Source organism: Ictalurus punctatus, chromosome 7, assembly GCF_001660625.3.
Source record: "Ictalurus punctatus breed USDA103 chromosome 7, Coco_2.0, whole genome shotgun sequence".
Lineage (NCBI taxonomy): Eukaryota > Metazoa > Chordata > Actinopteri > Siluriformes > Ictaluridae > Ictalurus > Ictalurus punctatus.
Window position 1 is genome coordinate 28,584,634 of NC_030422.2, and position 27,755 is coordinate 28,612,388.

The window sequence follows — 27,755 nt, forward strand, 5'->3', positions numbered from 1 at the left end:
TTTTTCATACTTAGTCTACATTATTTTTATTTTTATTTTTTCCAGATAGATTTTAAGAATGCTTTTGACAAAAGAGGAACGTATTGGAATGATTCTCATGGCTGGATCGGGAAGCTGTCGCAAGGTTGCGATGGACTTTAAAAGGACACAGGGAAAGCACATCACACACGACCCTGCCGCCAAACTTATTAACAAATTCAAAAAGACCGAGAAGTGGTGCTGGCAAACACAGTCCCCTATGTAGTGCACAGAGACTTTTGGGGCACCCTGGATATCTGTGCTGTAACTATTAGAGAAAATTAATCAACACTTTCTGACTGATCAGATTTGTGAAGTCAGCAGTCCTGTGGTATAAAGACATACACATAATATGTCCTTTTACATTTAAAAAAAAAAAAAAATTCAAGCTTACCTCTGACCAGATACATTCAATGGTTCGATCCTGAGCTTGGGTTACTCTCTGTGTGCGTTCCCTCCAGGTTCTCCAATTTCCTCCCAAAAACATGCATGTAGGTGGACTGGCTAATCTACATTTCCCGAAAGTGAGAATCAGCATCTGAATGTGTGTGTGTGTGTGTGTGTGAGAGAGAGAGAGAGAGAGAGAGAGAGAGAGAGAGAGAGAGAGAGAGAGAGAGAGAGAGAATGTGCTGGACGACTTCCCTGCCAAAAAACAAACAAACAACCAACTAAACAATAGAAACCCTCAATAGAAATTTGTAATGGTTTTAGTGGTTATAATGGGAAATGTATTGGTTTTAATGGAAACTTTAATGGTTCCTCTGGGTCTCTAGTGGTAATTTGTTACCTTCTATTGGTGGCATGTTAGGTCTAGTGGATCCCATTAAGGACCAATAATGGTAATGGTTTTAATGGTTAGCTGATGGTTTGTAATGGCAGTTGTAGTGGGAACCATTTGCATTTCTCTGATGGTTTCTATTGTTTTTGTTTATTTATTTATTTCCCAGCAGAGTTAAGAGAGAGTGTAATGCACTTTCTATGTAGGTGGAATGTGTGTGTGCCGGGCGGAAAAAAACAAACAAAAAAACTAATAACCCCAGACCAGTGTGTCTCCCTCCTTTGCAGTGACCAATGGCGTGATGGAGCTGCTCTCAGGCTCCGCCCCCGTTTAGGACCTAAACCAGGTCAGAGAGCTCCAGCTGCAGCCTTCACACTCACACACACTCACATACCAGCTCTCTCTCTCTTAAACACAAACACGATACTTTTGTGGATTTAAATGGCGACGTTTCTGAATTTGTGCGTTTTAATAACCGCGTTTTGTTCTGCTGTAAGTATTTCACTTCCCTATGAGGGACATTTTATTTTTTAAAGAACAGGAAACTCTTTTCTTCTTGTTTTTTAACCTTGTCGGGGTTGATTCGGTCTGTGTTTAATCTCTCCAAAAATCATAAAAATTCTTTCTCTCTCTCTGCCTGTCTGTCTCTCTCTCCCTCTCTCTGTCTCTCTCTCTCTCTCTCTCTCTCTCTGTCTCTCTCTCTCTCTCTCTCTCTCTCTCTTTCCCTCTGTCTCTCTCCCTCTTTCTCCCTCTCTCTCCCTCTGTCTCTCCCTCTCTCTCTCTGTCTCTCTCTCTCTCTCTCTCTTTCCCTCTGTCTCTCTCCCTCTTTCTCCCTCTCTCTCCCTTTGTCTCTCCCTCTCTCTGTCTCTCTCTCTCTCTGTCTCTCTCTCTCTCTCTCTTTCCCTCTGTCTCTCTCCCTCTTTCTCCCTCTCTCTCCCTCTGTCTCTCCCTCTCTCTCCCTCTCTCTCTCTCTGTGTGTCTCTCTCTCCCTCTCTCTCCCTCTGTCTCTCCCTCTGTCTCTCTCTGTGTCTCTCTCTGTCTCTCTCTCTCTCTGTGTGTCTGTCTCTCTGTGTCTGTCTCTCTCTCTCTGTGTGTCTGTCTCTCTGTGTCTGTCTCTCTCTCTCTCTCTCTCTCTCTGTCTCTCTCTCTCTCTCTCTGTCTGTCTCTCTCTATCTCTAGTCGTTATCAGTGTTACAATGTTGTGATCATGTAAAACTCTTAGGGAGTTTTCTTTGAGAGAAGCCTCTTGGCTGGAATTCCCCGGTAACCATGACAATACAATATCTTTATTTATTTATTATTTTTTTTAAATGCCCTTTTTACTTATATTTGATTTTTGCATGGTTAAAATGTATTTTTGTTTATTTACCCTGCTGAAAACAACAACACAAACCCTCATAGAATTTGTAATGGTTATAATGGAAATTGTATTGGTCTTAATGGAAACTGTAATGGTCCCTCTGGGTCTCTAGTGATAATTTGTTGCGTTTTATTGGTGGGCTGTAATGTCTAGTGGATACCATTAAGGATTAGTAATGGTTGGCTGATGTTTGTAGTGGAAACCATTAGAATTTCTGTGATGGGTTCTATAGTTTATTTAAGCAGGGTATTTATTTTTTTCCGGTTGTTTGGTTAGTTATTTGTTCATTTCTTTTTACTATCTATCTATTTTATCTATCTGTCTATCTATTGCATGCTTGTATATATATATGTGTGTGTGTGTGTGTGTGTGTGTGTGTGTGTGTGTGTGTGTGTGTGTGTGTGTGTTTAGTATCTGGTGCTGTGCATGTCCACTGGTGAGAAAATGCACTGCTTTAAGCACTTCAATTGTTTATTGTCCTAAGAAAGACGTCACCTGTGACCCCTTTCATGAATTAAATTTATAGGCTTGCGTGTTATCAGTATGCTCCCCTGTTTCCAGCGTTATATCAAATAAAAAATAAATAAATAAAATAGTTTGTTTGTGTTTTTTGCCTGTATAGTATCGGGGACACCACTTCATAATATAAAATAATACTAATATAAAGCGTTTTCAAACTGTTCCAGCGCTTTATTCTTGAACTTTTCACGCTGTTCAAATGAGGACTGAAAACACGTCGTATCTCCTTAACAGTATTTTCATTTCAAATCGCCGTCCGATTCAAGTTGACTGTGTTCATACTTGTTGATATGCGATTAAACTTCAGGTTGAACCCCTTCAGTTGTAATGATTAGTCAGTTAGACTAATAACCATGCTAAGTAAATAATAGATATTAATTAGTGGTTAGTCATGTCATTATAACTTTCATTGAAAAGAAATTCCAGGACTCCTGGCTGTGTTTCTTGAGAGTCATGGCACTGAGCTTTCTTTAACTGCTTAAGTATGATTCATGTCTATGGATGTGATTCTCAAAGTCTGATTGTATTTGTGCATGCACAGGTAATCTGGGTTGACGCTGACGAGGGAGAGCGGCGAATACTCCATCGACAGAAAAGAGAATGGATCATCCCTCCGAAGAAGCTGTATGAGAACCTGGATTATACAAGAGAAGAGTTCATTGCCAAAGTGGGTATTTATACAGTCAAAGGCGGTACCAATATGGATCGTTATTACATGAGATCATTACACTCTTACTTCTTAGGAAGCAAACCATGCCGCGTTGCTTTTCTTACATGAAATGTTTTAAATAAGAGTACAAAGTAACTTCAATATAAATGCAGTTTTAAAATACCTCTGACCCTTATGTATATTTCTAACAAAGGATAAAGGTTTGCATCCGGCCGAATATCCTGTATGTCCTCCTTTTGTGTTCACAGACTCAAAGTATAGACGTTAGACTTTAGATTTTCAAAGTAGGATTCCTACGTAGCTGGCAACGATTTGATTTGAAGCAGAATTATACCCAGTTTTTTTTGTTTGTATGTTTGTTTTTTTTTCATTAAAACATTGAAAGTCTCTAAAAGCTATCTCGGAGAAAGTTGTTGCATGAGACGGTTGTAAGTAGGTTGAACTGTAGTTTCGGTCTACGTGTATTTCTGTACACTGTAATCATTTGGTTACTTCCTTGTTTTGTTATTATTCGTGTTGTGCACAGGTCCAACCACCTAGAACCTGTCAGCACAGCTAGCACTAACAGTAGTGTGGGATTATTTGCATTTAGCTGATTTGCTTTGATGGACAGCCAAGCACAAAGACATTATGGAGGTAGAATTCAGGTGCATCGTCATTTCAGCTTTCACACTGATAACAAGTTTGGCTTGAAAATGAAAACTGATGCCAAATTAAGCAATATGACAACAATATTGCATCACGATACTTAAAATGGATATCATGATACTGGCCGTATCTCAGAAAATCTCAGACTTAATGTATCACACTGTTTTAAACAAAATATATTTATATATATTGATTTAAATGGATTGTACCCTTTTGTATTCGTTTCTAGACATAAGCTCTCACATGTTATGAATATAACTGTTCTAGACATTTTAGATGCTAATGGAACTGAAAATGCAGTTTGCTGGCATGGACGTTTTTTTTTTTCTTTCCCCACCATGAATGTCTTCAGTACATCATTTTAGATTATAGTGTAAGCCTCCGTTTTACCAGCAATGTGTTACTGAGCGCTTTTAATATTAGCCTCCATATGTTTGAGTATTGAGAAGCTTCGCCGCACTGATTTTATTCGTCAAATCATATCTGTGCCGTATTAGTTTGGATCGGAATTGCTACAGTGAATTATAATGTACTTGATGTATTTATGTTGGCAACAGGGTCGTGTGCAGTTCACCAGATTCACTAGGCAATACTAGTAGCCTCAGCTTTTTTGGTGATTTTGGAAAAGAAAGAAGGGGGAAAAAAGGTCTATATTTGTTATATACGAGCCAGATCATGAGCCCTGATTTCTGTGACCTTATTGATCACGATGGATACAATTGAATAAGATCCTTTTACATAAGAAGTATGTGTTGTGTTTACTCACTCCATATCCCATCCTGCACTGTGGCCTACAAACATGGCCGCCATGGACTGCAATTCCCAGAACACTCGCACATGGACACGTTCACTCTCACCTTCGTTTTGATCATGCACACCTGCGTCCCATTCACAGCACAATCACAGGCACAGTACAAAAGGACTTTCATTTCAGGGGCAGTGGCGGCTTGGCGGTTAAAGCTCTGGGTTACTGATCAGAAGGTTGGGGTTTCAAACCTCAGTACTGTCAAGCTGCCACTGTTGGGCCCTTGAGCAAGGCCTTTAACCCTTTCTGCTCCAGGGGGCGCTGTATCATGGCTGACCCTGCGCTCTGACCCCAGCTTCCTGACATGGGGTATGTGGAGAAAATAATTTCACTCTGCTGTATAAATAAAGACTCATTATCATTGTTCCACTTACTTGTTGCAAAGTATACGCTCCATTTCTTGCGTTTGTAATGATACCAAGCCTGTTTATCTCACTGTTTCTGTTGCTGACCTTGTTTTGCCTAGTGTTTACGATATTGTCCTGCCCCTAATATCCTGTTTGTTGATCGCCCGACCTTTTGCCTGTTTACTGACTGAGTCATGCCTACGTTTTGGATTTGTCTTCCCCGATCTTTAATAAACAGCTCTATCTACATTTGCATATGTACGCCCGTCCCATCACATGTCCGTATGGTATTCATGAAAATCCGGTTAGTTCTGAAAAACAATCGTGTCCTACGAAAGTCTAAATTTACATATAAGGAGACTCGGTAATACGACCGTCGATTAATCAGCTTCAAAGATGTATTTATCGCTTAATCAAACTGAAACAAATCCATCAGTGAAGACGAGTTCATAAATTCTACTCTGTTAAAGAAGGAAGGTTTAGTGTGTGTCTGTGACCGCTGATGTGCCGCAGTAGCTGAGCTACATTACTGGAAGATTTAGCGCACCCTATGTTTAGGAGGTGCTCTTTCACTGTTGAGTCATCATTTAGTTGTTTTCAGCTCTGTTGGATTCTAAGGAATCTCGGATTACATCTTTCAGATCTTCCGTCATGCCTTATCCTCTTTACTTCTATGAACTCTTACTTCTGTGCTATGAGCGAGAAAGTGTGATTTACCATAGAGCGTTCAGGTGCGCCTGGAGAGTCTAAATGAACACGCACTGACGCACGGCTGTTTACAGAGGCATCCCGTTTATCTTGTCTAGAACAGGAGTATTTATACACATAGTTAAGAGCATTGCGTAGGCGGGGGTTTTTTTTCTACTTTTGCAGGTGCTAGACCGATTTAGACAAATTATGAAGAATTATGAGAAGATCAGAGGGGTTAAGATTGAATTTAACACCCCTACACCACAGGAAAATCTGTACAGATAAACATTTAAGATCAGGATGCACAGGTACAAGGTGTCCCTATGTCCACAGCGAGATATTTTAGAGTTTTACAACTACATCCATCTGTGCTTCTAGCCTAGGGTGCTTGATTCACGCTCTGAATTCAACACACTCGAGTATGGCAACCTGAGTGCGGAGTTTCGGGCTCGATAAACACATGGACCAGGCGAAAGAAATATCTCATAATCTGAGTCTGAGTGCGGATCTAAAACTTTGTTAGTATGCCAGCTCTAGAACAAAGCCACGAATGAATGTGTCGACTTGCAGTTATGTCAAAGTCACTTTTAAACATGTTTTGATGACTGCGAAGTTAGTTGAAATAGCTTAATAAACTGCTTACCGTGGCGGTTGAACAGAAAGTCGTTCGACAACACCTACACTATTAACCTTATCTTATCTAACCATATCCTGTGACTTGGCAAACTTAAAATACCTCCAACGCAATACACGTTTCTTTGTAACAAAAGCACCGCAACCGAGTAGCCTGTCGCTTTCCCTTTGTCTCTTGTTACCAACCCAAATTAGAGTCCCAAATCTCATAACAGGACACTAAATAGCACGTCAAAATAGTACACTGTCATAGGTTTGATGATGAAACAAAATGACATACGACTGTATTATACCATACTGTTTAGTATGATGTTCTTTAAAACAAAGCCACTAACTGCCAGCTGTTCTTGAAAAACGAATCGCGTCCGACTGCTTTGAAACGCTAGTGTAGAAGACCGAAAACAAACACTATAATGGGAACTAAAACTGGTATTACACTCAAAAAGACACTGCATTTGGTGTATATGGTGTATACAGCAGGGTGTGCTTTAATCAGCGACAAAGTGGTGGAGCAACAACAAAGCTGATTATTGTCCCACAACCACAGGTCCTGAAGTATTTCATTCCTTTTATATTTTTATATAGATGAACTATAACGTGTATAGTTAGAGTTAATGTTGTGGAACACCCAGAATACAAGTTAGTTCCTGTTATCACCTGTATTATTATAAAAGCCATAAACAGGCACTCCATCATTAGCTTTTGTTTTATCTCACACACAAAATATGTAAGACCAACAAAAACAAAATGCAGCTCTTCAAGTTACAACGAAACCACAAAGTGCAAACTCCCCTGTCCTGAAGGTTCTCCCCACGGCAAAAGACTCTTTCCATAAATCTGAATTCAACCCCATGAGACGTCGCCATATGAACGTTTTCTTTCTTAAACGGTGACAAATTTTCTAAATCATTAATCATTAGGTTTTTATTGTTTCTACAGCAACAGCACTATAACGTATTAGAATGCGCACGCATGTTAATACAAACCTGCGATTAATCTTGCAGCCTGAACTTCCGATGCTATAGAAAATAAATCCATACCTTCTGACCAATCAGAATTAAGAATCCGACAGCACTGTGGTATAAATGCAGTTATGAACAAGATTAACAATGCAGTAAAGTGTAAAATGCTTTGACGCCTGCAACGGGTAACGGTTAAATGACCTTACCCACAAACTGTACTGTATGTGTTTGATTTCAGATCCGATCGGATGAAGAGACCAGGACGGATGTCGAATATTCTCTAATAGGAGCTGCAGTGGACGAGGGATTATTCAGCGTAGGCAGAAAGAATGGCTACGTCAAGATCCATGGCATCTTGGACAGAGAGAAAACCGCTAGTTATGAAGTGAGTATATGCTGAGCAACATCACATTAGTGAAGAGATATTTAGGCGTATTTTGTTGTAATAATACGGAAGCAGTGTGGTGCATTGGGTATCATGGCCACTTCACAGCTCCACGGTCCTCTCTTTAATCCCACCATTGGGTTACCGTGAGTGTGGAGTTTCACATGTTCTTCCCATGTCCCACCAGGTTCTCAGGCTTCCTCCTACTATCCAAAAGCATGCTGTTAGGCGTTTTTACAACTCGAAGGTTCCTCTAAGTGTGTATGAGAATGTGATATATGCGTAATCCCACCTTCCACCCTGTGTTCCTGGGGTTAGACTCCTGATCCGCAGCGAAGGCTAAAGTAGTTACTGAAGATGAGCGAACGGATACTAATTAGCCGGTTCACTTTAATGCAGATATTTACTTTCTTCACTGCTTGAAACTTTTCACAGCGATAACCAAACAAGCACAAGGTTGCCATGTTAAAGAATGTGTCTACTATTAAAAAAACGTTTCTGTCCATGGCAGGAAGTCTGAAACTGTTAAGAACCAGGGATTATTTCAAATGTACAGCAAAATAATCCACAGACCTTTAGTGCATAATTCAAAAAAATTTGCAAATTAGTCTCGTTATTTATATGTGCCTTAGAACTTTTATTCCAGAACTTTCAACATTTAAAAAAAAAAATAATAATAATTTTATTCGAATTATCATTAGATTGAAGGCATTCTTTTTAATGCTACTTGTTTTTGATAAACGTGGGTTGTTTTGTTTTTTGTTTTGTTTTGGTTTTTTTTCCTTCCACTTTCCACCACTGTAACTCAGTTTTTGTTTTTAAATGTGGACCCCCATTATGAGAACGAACACATTATGAGAAACGTTGGTGTTGAAATTAAACTCCTGCGTCATAGTGCTAAAGGCAACGCTGGCAATAAAATGAAGCTCGTTCTTAACCCGGACTTTGATTACAATATGGGCGTCGGTCTTATAATTACCGAACGTTCAGCTGTTATTGTTTGCAGTGCGGTTGCTGCCAAAATGCTGGCATAGATTTCGTAATTGCCCCGGGCTCATCATCATATATTATGTACATAATAGAGTCCTTGAACGCGGCAGAGATCTTCATTCTCGTAACATTCTACTCGGTCACCACTGGAAAGACTGTTTAAAGTTAAATTACATTGATGTAATGATGTATAATAGGAGGTTTTCTGTTGTTGGTGGTTGTTTTGTTTTTTTCTTACAAATTTGCATTCAATCTGCATTTGCAATGTGATTCCCTACAGCCACATATTACTTCTGGAAGTTCAGTGTTTGCATGTGCAAATGATACAAATGAATGGCAGGTAGTACATTTGCAGAAAACCCATTTCTGCCATCCCCCCAAAAAAAAATAAAAATAAAAATAAATATACACATTCAAACATAGGGATAGTTTACAGTTGGAAATATGAATATCTTGCATTATACAGCATTAGAATTTGCTCAAAGTAAGAATTGAATACGCATTGATTGAAGCAGGTTAACATCAGGAAACATCAGGCTCATGTGCTTTAGACAATGCTATACACAATACATGTGAATGTGGCCTTCAAGTGATATTAAGTTGTTGTTGTTGTTGCAAATGTAAAGCATTTACTGTATATGAATGCTGTGTGTGTTCATTTAGCTCAAAGGAAGAGCTGCACTAAGAGATGGAACGCTTCTTGAAAAGGACCTCGAGTTGAAAATCATAGTTCTAGACCAGAATGACAACGCCCCTGAGTTTAATATTCAGATGATCGGTTCTGTCGAAGAGCTCAGTGACGAAGGTACACACATTTATTTATTTATTTATTTTTATGTTATTATAAAGCATTTTTATTTGTATTTGGATTTTTGAATTTGTACATTTGATACAGTGAGGGAAAAAAGTATTTGATCCCCTGCTGATTTTGTACGTTTGCCCACTGACAAAGAAATGATCAGTCTATAATTGTAATGGTAGATTTATTTGAACAGTGAGAGACAGAATAACAACAAGAAAATCCAGAAAAACGCACGTCAAAAATGTTATAAATTGATTTGCATTTTAATGAGGGAAATAAGTATTTGACCCCTCTGCAAAACATGACATAGTACTTGGTGGCAAAACCCTTGTTGGCAATCACAGAGGTCAGACGTTTCTTGTAGTTGGCCACCAGGTTTGCACACATCTCAGGAGGGATTTTGTCCAACTCCTCTTTGCAGATCTTCTCCAAGTCATTAAGGTTTCGAGGCTGACGTTTGGCAACTCGAACCTTCAGTTCCCTCCACAGATTTTCTATGGGATTAAGGTCTGGAGACTGGCTAGGCCACTCCAGGACCTTAATGTGCTTCTTCTTGAGCCACTCCTTTGTTGCCTTGGCCGTGTGTTTTGGGTCATCGTCATGCTGGAATACCCATCCACGACCCATTTTCAATGCCCTGGCTGAGGGAAGGAGGTTCTCACCCAAGATTTGACGGTACATGGCATAATGTTTCCACCTCCATGTTTGACGGTGGGGATGGTGTTCTTGGGGTCATAGGCAGCATTCCTCCTCCTCCAAACACGGCGAGTTGAGTTGATGCCAAAGAGCTCCATTTTGGTCTCATCTGACCACAACACTTTCACCCAGTTGTCCTCTGAATCATTCAGATGTTCACTGGCAAACTTCAGCGGGCATGTATATGTGCTTTCTTGAGCAGCGGACCTTGCGGGCGCTGCAGGATTTCAGTCCTTCACGGCGTAGTGTGTTACCAATTGTTTTCTTGGTGACTATGGTCCCAGCTGCCTTGAGATCATTGACAAGATCCTCCCGTGTAGTTCTGGGCTGATTCCTCACTGTTCTCATGATCATTGCAACTCCACGAGGTGAGATCTTGCATGGAGCCCCAGGCCGCGGGAGATCAACAGTTGTTTTGTGCTTCTTCCATTTGCGAATAATCGCACCAACTGTTGTCCCCTTCTCACCAAGCTGCTTGGCAATGGTCTTGTAGCCCATTCCAGACTTGTGTAGGTCTACAGTCTTGTCCCTGACATCCTTGGAGAGCTCTTTGGTCTTGGCCATGGTGGAGAGTTTGGAATCTGATTGATTGATTGCTTCTGTGGACAGGTGTCTTTTATACAGGTAACAAGCTGAGATTAGGAGCACTCCCTTTAAGAGTGTGCTCCTAATCTCAGCTCGTCACCTGTATAAAAGACACCTGGGAGCCAGAAATCTTTCTGATTGAGAGGGGGTCAAATACTTATTTCCCTCATTAAAATGCAAATCAATTTATAACATTTTTGACATGCGTTTTTCTGGATTTTCTTGTTGTTATTCTGTCTCTCACTGTTCAAATAAACCTACCATTAAAATCATAGACTGATCATTTCTTTGTCAGTGGGCGAACTTACAAAATCAGCAGGGGATCAAATACTTTTTTTCCCTCACTGTACAAGTAAGGAATACAACAGGATGGGGCATGATGTTGTAGGAAAATAATTAATTATTTTCGGGGGGGTGATAGGACCTGACATGAAGTAGATTTACTGTAACGACCCTGTAGTTCATTTTTTTTTTTCCCTTATCATAGCATGTCACAAAATGTTTTAATCCCTTTATACCACAGAAATTTGCCAACAAATACATGTTTAATGCGCTAAAGAATGACATCATATCTTTTATTAAACATAATATTGTTGAATCTCTGTGAGACAAGTTAGTTCATGTTACCCATTGTGTTGTAGCAGCTACAAAAATCATTCCCTCATTAGCCTCTCTCTCTCTCTCTCTCTCTCTCTCTCTCTCTCTCTCTCTCTCTCTCTCTCCCTCCCTCTCTCTCCCTCCCTCTCTCTCTCTCCCTCTCTCTCCCTCTGTCTGTCTCTCTTATATATATATATATATATATATATATATAAGACCAAAAAATGCAGCTTGTCATTTCACAGAAAGCACAAATCCATCTGTCCTAAAGACTATTTGAAATCTTACTGACCGATACAGTGATTAAGCACATCTCCTCATTGTGAAATTCAACAGCACTGTGATATATTTTAATGTCCATTCACTTGCATATAGCAGTAAAAATCAGTGGTATTTAAGTGGCGTTAATGACCGTATGTGAAATCCCAGGGTGTAATTTATCACTATATAAATATTCCTGATGATTTCGCCCAGACCTGTCTTCCACAATTTTATTTAGTTTTATTATTTTCTTTGGGAAAAGAGAAATATAGCCCACCTATTCTCAACTAAACATGTCATGAGCTTCAGATTAATCATTAATACCCTTTTTCCCAGGCACACTTGTAATCGTAATCACAGCCATTGATGCAGATGAGCCAGACACAGTAAATTCACAAATCGCCTACAGTATTATACGGCAGGAGACGGCTGGAGCGATGATGTTCAGGATGGAGAAATCGTCTGGCGAAATCAGAGTCAGGATGAACACTCTGGATCGAGAGGTGAGAGCGTCCATTACAAGATGGCACATTTAACGCAGACTCCCAGTCTGCTGAAATCTAAATATTACAGAAACAGTAAACTGTTTGAGGAGACACCTACAAGACATTGATGTTCGATTATGTTAGAATCTTAGCTTTATGAAGGGCTTGCTTATACAGTCAACTACAGAATTATTGGCACCCTTGATAAAGGTTGTGAAAAAATGTCTGTGGTTAATTAGCTGTATCTCATACTGAAAATATAAGGGTAATCGAACCTTTAAGAAAATAAAATAAAAAAAACTCTTTTATACTCGGCAAAAAAAAGAAACGTCCTCTCACAATCAACTGCTATTATTTCCAGCAGATTTCTTAACATGCGTAAATCATCGTATTAACATAAAAACATTCAACAACTGAGACATAAACTGAACAAGTTTCACAGAAATGGAGTAATGAGTCCCTGAACAAAGCGGGGGTCGATATTAAAAGTAACAGTCAGTATGTGGTGTCTTCATCAGCTGCTTTAAGTACTACAGCACATCTCATCATCATGGACTGCACCTGATTGGTCAGTTCTTGCTGTGAGATGTTCCTCCACTCTTCCACCAAGGCAAGTTCTCGATCACGTCTGGAGGGACACACGTTTACGTGTAATTTTCCACTGCGAGGACGATCAGCTGTCCTTCCTGTCTCCCTGTAGCACCGTCTTAGGCGTCTTACGTTACAGACATTGCAGTTTATTGCTCTGGACACATCTGCAGTCCTCATGCGTCCCAGCAGCAGGTCTATGGCATGTTCACGCAGGTGAGCAGGAACCCTAAGCGTCTTTCTTCTGGTGTTTTTCAGAGTCAGTAGAAAGGTCTGTTTAGTGTCCTAACTTATTGTAACTAATCGCCTAGCGCCTGTAAACTGTTCGTGTATTAAAGTCTCCACAGGTGCATGTGCAGTAATTGTTTATGGTTCATTGAACAAGCATGAAAAACATCGTTTGTACGCTAAAACCACATTTTACCCTAGAACGTGGTTCTTGTAATGTCTGGTGAGCTCCAGGTGCTTTCGTTGGTGGTTAGATGAAAGAAAAAGCTTTCATCCGCCATGCCTTCTCATTAGTTCTTTGGTATGGAAGTGAGAATTTTTATTCCCAAAAGACAAATTGAGAAAGAAACAAACATGCTGAACTACAATATTTATCAATTCTTTGGGTGTGAGACAAATAAAACTTAGTAAGAATGCACTCTCAAGGTTCTGTTCTATTACTTTATAATGGAAGCAGACTGTAAAGAAGACGAACGTGTTTTTGGCGTTAAGCCGATCCTCGATGTCTGTTCCTAATAGACTACCATCCTCTGGGCGTTGCCGTTTGCTAAAATTGAAAATGAAATGCTTGAAATGTTTTCGACAATCTTTAAACAATGGTGACTTTCAGAACCATGGTAAAAATGACTCCTTCGGCTGAAATAATCCATGCTCTGTTATAATGATGACTAATCACCCTAAAGGGGTTGTAATTCTTAAAAATGTACTTCCTCTGTCAACATTAAGAGGGCTTTTCATGGTATTCAAACTGGGAGCTATCACCTCACAGCTGTATGAGGCAGTCTTCTGATCTACTGCTATATTTCACTGAATGTTGCTGTAATACAAAACAATATATTTTTTTTATTATTAAAAGGTTATTTTGTTTTTATTTTTCCTTCACAGACACAAGAAACTTACAAGCTGATTATCATTGGTACAGACTTGAACGGAGTCACGTCAGATCCTAAAAACAGACCGCTGACAGGCACAGGGACTGTGACCATCCACATCCGTGACGTTAATGACAATGTCCCCGTATTAGAGAAGAACTATGTGAGTGTTTTTCGGCGGATTCATTTGTTATTATGAATAACTCGTGTCATTTGTTTCAGAATGAAATAAAAATCACTATTATTTGCAGTTAAAGGAATACCTTGGACAAATCAAAACGCACTGTCGCCAATCATAGACTAGCAAAACGCAGCACGAACGGGTTCTGAACAGCCGAACACGTCTTCTGACCATGTGTTTGTGGTGTCTGCAGTACGAGGGTAGTGTGGAGGAGAACACGATCTATGTGGAAGCGATCCGGATTAAGGCCATAGACAGGGATGAGATCCACACTGAGAACTGGGAGGCTGTGTACACCATCGTCTCAGGAAATGAAGCCGGTTACTTCAACATCACCACCGACCGCAAAACTAACGAGGGCATCCTGATGGTCACTAGGGTAAGCTAAATTCAAGTCAGATAAATTAATGAACATATTAGCCATGTCATGTATAAGTTTGGAACAGTTGTTCTGAGTTACATTTTATTCTTCATTTTATTCTTACACACTTTTATTCTCAACCAGTCTTCAGAGGATAATCTGAGCTCCTGCTGCTGTGGTCATAAAGGCTGTCTTGTGCTCATCTCAGGGCACATATTTATCTGAACATCCTTTTTCAACACACTTACTACTATTTGTCTTTACTCTTCTACACCTGTGTTTTGTAATGATGTACATGTATAACCCCATTATCTGGAATGACCCAGAGGAGGATGGGTTCCCGTTTGAGTCCGGTTCCTCTCAAAGTTTCTTCCTCATGTCTTCTCAGGGAGGTTTTTTCTCACCACCCTTGCCTTTGAATTCCTTATTATGGATTTGAATTTGCATCCAGATTTCTGTAAAGCTGTTTTGTGACCATGTCTATACAGATCAAATCTGAACTCTAATGACACAGCTGTTGCACACACTGATCATCCGGGAATGCCTTATACTGTACTCTGGAATATCGTGGAGGCCTCTATTGTGTACACTGAAGACTAAAATAATTGTCCATAGCTGAAACTAAAAGTTTGTAATGATGATGATAACCTAACTCTTTTTTTTTTTTTTACGCTTATTTTTCATCAAATGTAATTATTGTTTGCATTAAAATAACATTTAAAATCTTGAATTTTTTTTTTTTTTTTTTTTTTTTTTTTATACAGATAACTTGCCTATTCCTCATGGATGCCATGTTGAGAACTTTTGAACCTTTAACCCAATTCACGTTGAGAATTGTTTTTGATGGATTATCAGTTGATTTTTTGCCCGTTACGGAATAAGAAAGAGAAGTAATCTCTGCTTTTAGTGAATTTTATTCTGCGTGATTATCACTTCCTGTGATATTAATGTTAGCCGAATATGTTAGCATTAAAAATGGCAAAAGTAGACAACCTGAAAATGAACCAATTTAATCCCCCCGTTAATAAAGGGAATATAAAATGGAGAAAAAGTGTCCACATGCTCAAAATTCTGCTCGGAGATTATGATCTTTGTTTTCCAATGTAGACTTTTACACGCCTCAAAAATATGAACAAAATGTGGAAACATATCGATGAATATAATTAATATAATTTTCAATGCATGTGTGAGTGATGTTCATATTTCATAGCAGGAAAAATCTCACTACCTTCTTGTGTGTTTATGAAAGGTTGCGTGATACTGTGGAATGTGACCTTTTTTAATCATATAAACCTCATTAATAATCAGACTTTCAGCCAATACCCATCTCTTATTTTCTTTTCTGATTTCTTTCTTATTGTCCTATCAAAGGAGCTGGACTATGAGCAGTTGAAAGAGGTCAATCTGATGGTGTCGGTCAGCAACAAGGCAGCTTATCATAAGTCAGTGGTGATTGACAGGACCATAACCTACCCCATTAAGATCAAAGTAGTGAACGTGCCCGAAACCCCTCATTTCAATCCCGTTGTCAAAGTCATCTCCATCTCTGAAGACCGCAAGACGATCATCCTGAATAAGGTCATCACCACGTACACAGCCACGGACAGCGATACACTGTTAATCGCCACTAACGTCAGGTGAGAAATATACGGTGCAATTCCGGACTTGAAAGTGTTTTACTCTGGGTGTGGCCTTTGTCTTTCTTAAGGCTGTCTGAACATTCCAAGTCTCTTCATTAACGTTTCTGTCCATTACTTATCAATAGATGTACTACTGATCTGGAATCTGTTTAAACATTATAGCGTGTCAAATTTAGTTCTGGCTGCACAATTATGGTTAGAATTAATTTGTTCATTTCCAGAAAGCGTTTTATCCTAGTCGGGGTCGCACTGGATCCGGAGCCTGTCCCTGTATGCGACGCCAGTCCATCGCAGAGCACTACACACACACACACACACACACACACACACACTCACAATTTAGAAAAGCCAATCCACCTCCAAGCATGTTTTTGGACAACTTTTTATGAAAGCTTTCGTTGAAAAGAAGGGAATTGTGACCTGAACCATACATAATGGGTTTAGTTCGCTTTTACAACAGTGGCTAAGGAGAAGAATAGACTTCATTAATATTTTAACAAATGAGAGAAGAGAATTAGACTACGTTGCATCAACATATATTAAATAAGTTATTGAAATAGCTTGGGGCAAGGTATTTATCTTATTCTTACTGTTTCACATTGAATCACATAAAACCCAGTTTGTTTATTTTAAGCCGTGTGCATTCTTGCCGCCAGCTCGCACTCGCATGTTGAAATGAAATAAGCATGCGAGTGTGAGGTGAAATAGATGTTCATTCAAATAGAACATGGAGGAAGTTGTGGTATTGTGACTGTAAATTATCTGCAGGGATATGGTGGTCATGTAAATAATACACAAATATAAAATAGGAAATAAGATCTAAGGTATATACAGTGAGGGGAAAAAAGTATTTGATCCCCTGCTGATTTTGTACGTTTGCCCACTGACAAAGAAATGATCCGTCTATAATTTTAATGGTAGATTTATTTGAACAGTGAGACACAGAATAACAACAAAAAAATCCAGAAAAACGCACGTCAAAAATGTTATAAATTGATTTGCATTTTAATGAGGGAAATAAGTATTTGACCCCTCTGCAAAACATGACTTGGTACTTGGTTTAAAAACCCTTGTTGGCAATCACAGAGGTCAGACGTTTCCTGTAGTTGGCCACCAGGTTTGCACACATCTCAGGAGGGATTTTGTCCCACTCCTCTTTGCAGATCTTCTCCAAGTCATTAAGGTTTCGAGGCTGACGTTTGGCAACTCGAACCTTCAGCTCCCTCCACAGATTTTCTATGGGATTAAGGTCTGGAGACTGGCTAGGCCACTCCAGGACCTTAATGTGCTTCTTCTTGAGCCACTCCTTTGTTGCCTTGGCCGTGTGTTTTGGGTCATTGTCATGCTGGAATACCCATCCACGACCCATTTTCAATGCCCTGGCTGAGGGAAGGAGGTTTGCACCCAAGATTTGACGGTACATGGCCCCGTCCATCGTCCCTTTGATGTGGTGAAGTTGTCCTGTCCCCTTAGCAGAAAAAAAAACCCAAAGCATAATGTTTCCACCTCCATGTTTGACGGTAAGGATGGTGTTCTTGGGGTCATAGGCAGCATTCCTCCTCCTCCAAACACTGCAAGTTGAGTTGATGCCAAAGAGCTCCATTTTGGTCTCATCTGACCTCAACACTTTCACCCAGTTGTCCTCTGAATCATTCAGATGTTCACTGGCAAACTTCAGCGGGCATGTATATGTGCTTTCTTGAGCAGGGGACCTTGCAGGCGCTGCAGGATTTCAGTCCTTCACGGCGTAGTGTGTTACCAATTGTTTTCTTGGTGACTATGGTCCCAGCTGCCTTGAGATCATTGACAAGATCCTCCCGTGTAGTTCTGGGCTGATTCCTCACTGTTCTCATGATCACTGCAACTCCACGAGGTGAGATCTTGCATGGAGCCCCAGGCCGAGGGATATTGACAGTTCTTTTGTGTTTCTTCTATTTGCGAATAATCGCACCAACTGTTGTCACCTTCTCACCAAGCTGCTTGGCAATGGTCTTGTAGCCCATTCCAGACTTGTGCAGGTCTACAATCTTGTCCCTGACATCCTTGGAGAGCTCTTTGGTCTTGTCCATAGTGGAGAGTTTGGAATCTGATTGATTGATTGCTTCTGTGGACAGGTGTCTTTTATACAGGTAACAAACTGATATTAGGAGCACTCCCTTTAAGAGTGTGTTCCTAATCTCAGCTCGTCACCTGTTTAAAAGACACCTGGGAGCCAGAAATCTTTCTGATTGAGAGGGGGTCAAATACTTTTTTCCCTCATTAAAATGCAAATCAATTTATAAAATTTTTGACGTGTGTTTTTCTGGATTTTCTTGTTGTTATTCTGTCTCTCACTGTTCAAATAAACCTACTATTAAAATTATAGACTGATCATTTCTTTGTCAGTGGGCAAACGTACAAAATCAGCAGGGGATCAAATACTTTTTTCCTCACTGTATTAGGAGATATATTAAGGTGGTTGTTGTTTTTTTGTTTTTTCTAATGGTTTATTCCTCTTACTGAAAATAACTTTAGGCTTGTATGAAACTGTACTGTATCTTTGGTTATATTTTGGCCTAACGGCTGAAATTGTTTGCTTGAAAAATGTATCACATTACTTTGTTGTTGTAGGTATGTAAAAGGAGAAGATGTGGACAGCTGGGTGACCATTGATGAGGAAACAGCCGGGATCAAACTCATCAAATATCCAGACCGCGAGTCCAAGTTCCTGATCAATGGAACGTACTACGTCAAAATCTTATGCATCACCAATGGTACGTTATCCAGAGGTGGCTGGTCTTTCAGAATGTGTAACGTACAACCCAGTGATATAGATGACTGGATGAGTTTGAAATATGTAAGGAATTAAATACTGTTATAGGATAATAATTAACGACAGGGCGGTGTGGTGGAGAGGTACTCTTACCACGCTGAAGTTGATTATTTTCATATAAGAACACGTCCCAGAATGTTTCATTCATCTTAAATGCCACCAGTTTGCCAACACGGCATGATGTTTTCTCAGATCCGAAAGCAGCATTATAACCATCTGCGAGTTACGTTATGAAATCGTATACAGTTGTGATAATAGTCTGTCCTAAATATTATAATGTCCCAAACCTTTCCATAGATTTTGTACCCAAAACTGCGACAGGAACTCTCGCAATTCAGGTGGAGGATTTCAACGACCACTGTCCGATTCTGACCAGCTCAGCCCAAACGCTGTGTTACGGCAACCGCGTAGTGTACGTCACAGCCACGGACGGGGATAAATACCCCAACGCAGACCCTTTTACATTCACAGTGGTTACCAAGGAAACAAAGGAGAAATGGAGCTCTGAGCGTCTTAATGGTTAAGTGTAAAACACTTTTAATTCAGGTTAACATTAATGCTGTGACACTTACATAATATAAATGCACAATTTAATACCTCGTAGTTTGTGTTTCTTCTTTGTGGATCTCATGACTAATGAATTCCTTTCACAGAAACAACAGTCATTTTGCGCAGCCAGGAGATGCTGTGGCAGGGATTCTACACGGTTGGACTGGATGTGCACGACCAGCAGGGAAAGTCCTGCGAGGTTCAGAAGCTTGAGGTACAAGTGTGTACATGCACTGAGGAGCAAGTGTGCCGACCTCAGAGACGGAGCAGCAGCAGCACTGTACTGGGAGCAGGTGGAGTTCTGGTACTACTGCTAGGAATCCTGCTTCTCTTGTGTGAGTACCATCACCTCAGCCTTGTCATGTTCTCCACTGCTCTGCGTTCTTGCTTTAAGTATGAATGTTCACATGGAAATAATGTACTGAGCTTGCATAAACTCAGTGTATGCTTTATTCAGGCAAATCCAATAGTCATACGTTGGGTACGTATCTGGGGTCCAGACACTTTCAGACATCCATAATCAAGGTCGAAAGGCAGGAAAGAGTCAAAAACACCAATCCATTTAAACAGGAAACAAGTAAACGAGGCTCGGCCGTAAAGCTACAAATATGTATTACAAGACTAATGACTGAACAAAGAAACACTAAGGTGCATGTAGACAAGCTCATGAAGAACTAACACAAAAACGGTGGACACAATTCGATAACAAAGCCATGACCGCACGGGTGCAAAAACATAAGCACGTAAAACATAAGTGTGGAGTCTCAGTTTGCATCGTGATTCTCTCAGTAATTTCTTTAACACCAGTCAAGATATACCTATGCTTATTGCTAACAAGAGTCAAGTTAGCTAGCCTGCTCAGCACACCATTTTGGTAGCTAAAGGTTTACAGATACTACTCGGCTTCTAATCAGGATGTTATTTCGTTAAATGGAGCTCATACGTTACGTAACATTACACTAATCAGGTTTTTTTTAACAATACTACTGAGAAAGTGTCTGTTTTAAATGTAAAAATGGGACACTTTTTACGTATTTGACCTAAACACCAATCTGTGGAAATGGAACGAGCTATCTAAGAGAAGTTAAGCATGTAAAAAGTATATCTGGTTACAGTGAGTTAAATTGAAATTAGGAGAGTAATGGGGATACGTTTATTATGCATTGGATTTTTAATGATGTATATTGGATTTGCAGTAATTAGAATATACATAGATAGTCAGTCAGTCAGTCTCTCTCTCTCTCTCTCTCTCTCTCTCTCTCTCTCTCTCTCTCTCTCTGTCTGTCTCGAGTGTCCTAAAGCAGTGAAAATGATTAAATGTGTTTGCAGTGATTCCGGTGCTTTTGCTGCTGTGTGAGTGTGGTGGAGCTGCAGCGTTTGGTAATTTCAAGGCTTTTCCCTTCGACCAAAAACAGCAACTCATCACCTATCACACTGAAGGCCAAGGAGAGGATAAGGTAGTGTGCGTTATGCTTTATGCTCGATGTCAGGTTCTCAAGTGCAGCAGCTGTTTAATACTGTAGCACTTCTCCACCGAACAGTGCGGTTTTCCATGGCTTGGCAACAAACCCGAACCGAGGACTATGCATATCCTGGCCAAGTAAGAGGAGTTTCACTGAAGGTTACTGGGTGATGACTTGAGAGGCAAAGTGAATAGGAAGCCATTTGGGATTTGCCATATTACTGTGTGTAATGAAGTAAAAACGAAACATTAAATGGCGGCTTAACACTGAGATGTTGCCTCTTGAATTTCCCAGAAAATGAGGAAGACACTTTTGTAGTCAGTCACTGGAAGAAGAAAAAATGGTGGTGAGGGGGTGGGCGAGGGGGTGGGCAGTTAGATTTGTGATTTGAGCCAGCGACGTTAATCAGTATGTTTGCAGCTGCATTTGATCATTTGATGTTCAACATTATTTTTAGCGCCGCTCACATGTCCATACTCGGCTCACGTGGGATCTAGGCAAGAAGCGTAATCAAGCGTAATCAAATTCAGGGTACTTGAGTACAGCTTGTGTGCTGTGTGGAAGTACGAGCAACGTGGAGGATTGTTGGTAATTCACCGAGCGCTGCCGCACTGTTCGGTGGAAAAATGGCACGCAACTTGCCTCATGGTCAAGAGGTTGAGTTTGTACCCGAACAATGCCAAGGTCAGCCATTTTAGGGAGTCCAGGAGAGCATAATTGAGAGAGCCTTGCTCTTGGAAGGAGCATTTATTAGTCCCCACCATCTCTCGTCCCAGCTCAGCTAGAGCGTGAGGGTTTGGTGTAATTGTTAAGGTGGAAATTGGTTAAACTTTTTTTAATGTGTTTTGCTTTTCAAAAATGTGCCCTCTTGTGAAAGCATTCTGGAAAGTTAAGTATAAGTAACTAACTGTTGCTATAGGAGTTGTTTTTGTGGGTTTGTTGCATCACCTCTGCTAACGTTTTTATTTTTTAGAATGTAGAAAAAGTTAAGTTGTGTAAGAGTTGTTGAAATCCAGCCAAGATGACATTGTAAAACACAGTGTCCTGTCTCCCTGTTTTCTCAGGAACTTGTACTGCTGCCTAAGTTGCCCGAGAAGAAAGACAATGGCAACAGTGGGAATAGAGGAGGTGGAAGGTCAACACAAGAATACTGGAGGAAATATGACTGGGAATCTCTAGAGGAATACCGAAAGAGAATGTGGAATTTTAATCAAGATCTTGACTATGATGATCACAACTTCACTGATTTTTTTCAATCGGACAGCTTCAATTACATTGCTCTATCCGAGTCCTACTTGAGCAACTACTATGCAAAGGTTAGTATATATTTTTTCACAGCCAGAAAGAGAATAGAACCATAATACCGAACGACAGCATGTCGTACGTTAATTAGTCTCATGGGGCAGAAGTTATCTCAAAGAAGGGGCATCGTCCAACCACAAGTATAAAGTATGTCCAACATGGCTGAGAAACTGCCCATTAAGGCACCATTTAAGGGTGTTGTGTTTATGGAGAAATGTAGTAAAAAGAGACATCATCTTTTGCGGAGTAAAAATTGTTCAAGTTAAGCATGCATTTACAAGACTGCACGTCCTCCGGACATGTGCACTTACTGGAAATTGGGGTGGGAAAGATTGGCTCAAAACATGTATTCTTGTTAAAGAGCAGGCTTATCCCTGCAAGGATTTGGCTGTATGTGGAATGATTTAGGAGAAATAGTAGTTTTCACATGCACAGACACAGCAAACACACCTTTGTAAAAAGGGTGTTTCAAAGGAGCCAGGTAATGTAACTTGAGGGACCATAGTGTAACATTTGGAATATTTTCTGCCAATTTCAACCTCCAGAAACATTGTTTCAGCAGCCTACCATTTAATGGAAGCCTGAAAAGATTTAGTTTAGTCCAATTTTATGAGTGATGAAGCTGTTTTATTTTGCTGACTCCAACTGAACCAGGCTGGTCTTACAGTATTTTGAGTGTACCTGTTGTTTTTATCTGCTGTGAGAATGATTAGTGGATTAGCAATGTTGAATTCCGATGTCTTGTGTGGTGTTGCAGAAAGTACAAGAAAAGGCACTGCAGGAAGCTAGTACAAACCATCTACTCGTGTCTAACTACGAAACCTGCCACTCAGTCACTGGCTCGTTGGAGGACATCTGCAGCCATCTACACGAGGATAACAATCTGGATTTCCTCGATGGCCTCGGGCCTCAGTTCAAAAGGCTCGCCGAGATTTCCTGTGGCTCGGAAATCAGACTCGAGGTCAGCTCTACTCTCATGCCTTCCAAAACAGTCTCCTCCAGTTCACAATTTGGTGTCCAAATGGACGGTGCTATTGGTGTTGTCCACAGTGATGCCGCCTCCGTCTCTGCATCCAGCTCCTCCTCTACCACCCAAATCACAACTACAGATTATGGAGAGAATATTAGCAGCGGAGGCGGCACATCAACAACCACTGTAGGCCAAACTCTTTTCATCCAGCAGCCAACTGTCTACCTTTCCTCTACCCCCATGTACGTAGTGGAGCAACATCATAAACCCACCTTGTTTTTGGCTTCTGGTCCAATGCTGGGTGTTCAGGAAAGCAACATGGTGCTGGTGGAGAAAGGGGGCACCAACATGGCAATCGCTTCCCAGAGCACCCATCCCAGGCTGGGGTTGCAGCAAGCAAACACCAGAGTACTGGTGGATCGCGGTATTGGAGACACAGTGGTGCATGAGTTCTCAGGCCACGCTGACCATCAGGGCACTGTTTCTGATACTGTTCGGGTCGTAGAGAGCCAGCGAATAGAGAGCATGGAGCCTGTGCATGTCCTGCAGAGCTCCTCACACTCCAGCATCAGCAAGAGTCAGAGTATGCAAGCCAGGGAGCAAAATGGAGGAGGTATCATGGCTTTAGGCAATGCATCACTTATCCCAAGTGCCCTTTCAGTGTCACAGCAAGATGTGCTAAATAGTGGCACTCGCAAAGAGGTGCGAGAGGAAAGGGTTTCAGTTGTCAAGAAAAGTTTCCAGTCAAGCTCCACCTCCTAATGCAAGTACAAACACACTCACACATTCTGCAGCCATTAGTATTGGGACGCATATGCCACAAAAGTGAATTCCCAGAAGAGCAACTAACATAGAGAAAGGTCAAGACTTTTTGAAGGACCATTAATGCAATTCATAGTGATTGCCACGAGCACTCGTTATGCAGTGTCCTAATCAATTGGTAAAATATTACTCGTACAAACTGGACATTTCCATCACTCCTGGTCATGTTTTGTTTTATGTTATATGCATTATTTGTTTGAATATAGAGAACATTATTGGATCGTTTGCAATTATATATATTTGGTAACCTGTAGCGTTAGAGGATTAAGGAAATGAACAATTAATTTTCTCATTTTCCATTTGTTACTGGACAAATAAAATTTTCATCACATAAAAAGCAAGTATAAAGCTTACCTGTAGCTGCCATTGCCACTTTAATCAGCCGGCAGGATCACGAATTTGTCGATTTTTGCAATTTGGAGAGGATTTTCTCCTGGCAACAGGTAGCCTTTGCCTTAAAATAACCAGTAAAATTACCAGACGGATTCAGTTTGTCAGAATTTTATATGAGAGAGAGAGAGAGGGGCACAGCTTTCCCTTTGTTTTGTTTTTTTTTCCAGTGCGAATGCATTCTATTATAATGTTTTTGTTATGAGCAGGCATTTGTGTTGCTACATGAAACAAAATATCACGTGTCTCAGGCTGTTTATCAGATTTAATTAAAAGAGAAATTGTTTGACGTGGCAGGGTGTAGTACTCTGCTGGACTGTCCGTCACTAATAATTAACAGGATAGGCTTTTTTTAGGAGGTTTTGACATAATGGTATGCATTTCATGTAACAGAGCTGAGTTTTAAACAATACATGTATCATCAAATTATTTCTCTCTTCAGGTAGGAGATAGTTGTTTTGGTTTCTCTGTTCAGTTGTCTTTTTTTTTTCTTTCTTTTTTTTTCCCATTTCTAAGCCTGTAATGGAAATAGAGTGCACAACAATTCTCTGCTATTACTGTATCTTCATTATGAAAGCTTTCCACTGATTTAAAAATAATGGCATCACACACACACACACACACACACACACACACACACACACACACACACACACACACACACACATTACACAAGTGCCTCCCTGAGCGACAACACTGCAGTGCCACCTGCTGGAATGTGGTTTCCATTTAGTGTGTCTGGGTGACTGACAGTTGAAATTGCATAAGGATTATATGCTGTTGGTACGAGCACTGGATGAATTTGGGCTGTAAGATTGATAAAATCTCTATTACTGTGTTGGAGCAAACTGGAAGCCATCCTCCGTTTCTTCCTTTGGATTAGGAAACAGCTTTTCAACACAACACAGGAACTATTCCTCTGTGACCTGTATTATTTTTTTCTATTATTTCTGTCTTTTTTTTTTTTGCAGATTTCATCTATTGTTGGGAATATTTTTTTTTTTTCTGCTGTGTGTTTATTTTTAAATTATTTTATTTTTTAAACTCATTATGGCAGTAAGCTGTGAGAGTCAGTCATTCACAACCCTGTCTGTCATCTTCACCTCTGATTATCAGCAGTCACACTGACTGCATCCCAGACCTGAAGGTGTGTAATACTGACAGAATTGTGCAAAATGTTTGAACATGTAATAACATGTCTCAATGATGACTGTATAATTGAATTCATTATCTGCACATGCCTATTACAGTATAGTTTCTCCTCAAAGAAAAAGATACCAACATTTGCACAGGTTTTCTCTCACTTTTCTCCGTCAATTTTACCAGAAATCTGCAAATTTGCTATAATTTTTTGTGGGGTTTTCTTTTTTCTTTTTTGGCATAATGGTATTGTGTGTATATATTGCATGATATGTTCTGTCTGACTGCTGTAGCTAAGATTGATGTAGTTTAGAGTAGAAGTGAGGCAGGTCTGTTTTTGTTTTTTTTTAAATCCCACTCCCACCTGCACCTGATGGAATACTGACTAAATCCCACCTGCTGCTGAAGGAATCCTGACCAATCCAGCCCATTCTTGATGGAATTTCTGACCAAGCCTGCTCAGTCCTTAGGGAGTTCTGACCAATCCTGTCCATTCCTGAAGGATTTCTGAACAATCCTACCCAATCCTTTAGAATATCTGACCAATCCTGCCAATTTCTGACCAGTCCTGCTAATTCCTGAAGTATTTCTCACAATCATGCAGAAACTTTGCACAATCCTGCACAACACTCATTACATATTGCAAAAAAAAAAAAAGAAAAAGGATTTATTTCAAGGTAATAAATCTCTGCTGCCAACATTAGCACATGATCCTTATTTCAAACAGTAATTATAATCATTTGAAATGTAGGGGGTTTTTCCTGTTTAACTGAAGGGTGCTTGATAGCAAGTAGCAAGTGCAATTTTAACTTTTAATTATTTTTATTTTCAGAAAACTAAGCAACCGTGATTGTAATGTCAAGAACGATTGTTTAATAATATGAAAATGGCATGTTGTGGTTGTTTGTTTTTTTTTTTTTTTAATATGGGTGTAGTTGATTTTATGCTCTTTTTTTTTTTTTTTAAGAAAAAAAATAAATAAACACATTCTAATTTGTATGAACACAGTGTACAGTCTCTCCAAGTGTGCTTTGGTAAATGGATATTTTGTATTGTTTGTGTTTAATTAACCTTCACGAGTACAGTATACAGCTGAATAGAGTATAATTGTACTAAATGTCCCAAAGGCAAACCCCTATTGTGCTTGACATTGAACCAGAAAATCGGCTTCATGCTTTCATGGTCTGGATTAAAATTCATGTTTATTTGCTGGTAACTTTACGAGTAAAATTACAGTTAACATGCAGTAGTGTTGAGCTGGGGCTCCTCTGTGCTGGTTTCTTAGGGACCACTGCTTTTACAAAAGCTTGTACATGTGTTTAACTAATCGTTTACTTGCATGAATGAAAAGGGAATGGTGTACCTCCAATACTTTTGGCTGATCAGAATCTGAACTAGGGCATCCCTGCAGGGGTGTCCAATCTTTTCTGGAAAGGGCCGGTGTGGGTGCAGGTTTTCATTCCAACCAAGCAGAACCCACACCTGAGTCTATTGAAATCCAAGATCAACTGATTAAACAGGTGGAATCAGGGGTGCTTCCTGTTTGACTGGTATGAAAACCTGCACTCACACCGGCGATATGCAGAAAAGTTTGGACACCCCTGACTTGGGGCCAATTTAACATAGCCGATCCACCTGTATGCGTCGGGAAAACATTTCAAGTATGTTAATAAAATGTCGGGCCACTATATGCCTCTAGAACAGTTTTAATGTGTCTTAGCACAGATTCCATAAGTCTCTGGAACTTTACTGGAGTGATGGCCACTGTTCTTCCAAAAGATATTCCCCCAGTCTGTGTTTTGATGATGGTGGTGGAGAGCGCTCTCTAACATGTCAAGAGTTTTGACAGAGTCCGAGTCACTGCTATATAAATTGTGTTTTATGTGAGCTGCCCTGACTGGACCCGTCATGAGCCAGTGTTGCCTTTGCAGTATATCACCACTCCCACCCACCCAAATACCGTTATAAATACCTCCTTAAATTTAAAAATTCAGTTACTACAAACCTACTGTCAAGGACTTGGAACAATGTGATGATTTCTGAATGATACATTTACAGTCAACAGTAAAGATCAATATAAAATAAGGATTGTATTAATAGATTGTAATATACAGTATATCCCTTTGATTCATGGGCTTTCCTCTGACAGAAACACATTATGTTCCTGTCATCCTGGCAAAAGCAAATGCAGTTGCAAAAGTAGACC

At 40.1% G+C, this 27,755-nt stretch overlaps 1 protein-coding gene across 1 annotated transcript; it reads left to right on the forward strand.

The window, feature by feature from the left end:
• The first annotated feature begins 1,169 nt into the window (after positions 1–1,169).
• Positions 1,170–26,552, forward strand: dsg2l (desmoglein 2 like). Its single transcript, XM_017471324.3, has 14 exons — positions 1,170–1,288; positions 3,217–3,342; positions 7,669–7,815; positions 9,469–9,610; positions 12,083–12,249; positions 13,933–14,082; positions 14,294–14,479; positions 15,833–16,098; positions 18,712–18,854; positions 19,211–19,432; positions 19,567–19,797; positions 20,792–20,919; positions 21,990–22,241; positions 22,985–26,552. The coding sequence occupies exons 1-14, from the start codon at positions 1,238–1,240 to the stop codon at positions 23,957–23,959; spliced, it is 3,186 nt and encodes a 1,061-aa protein (XP_017326813.1). The 5' UTR covers positions 1,170–1,237; the 3' UTR covers positions 23,960–26,552.
• Positions 26,553–27,755: the final 1,203 nt, after the last annotated feature.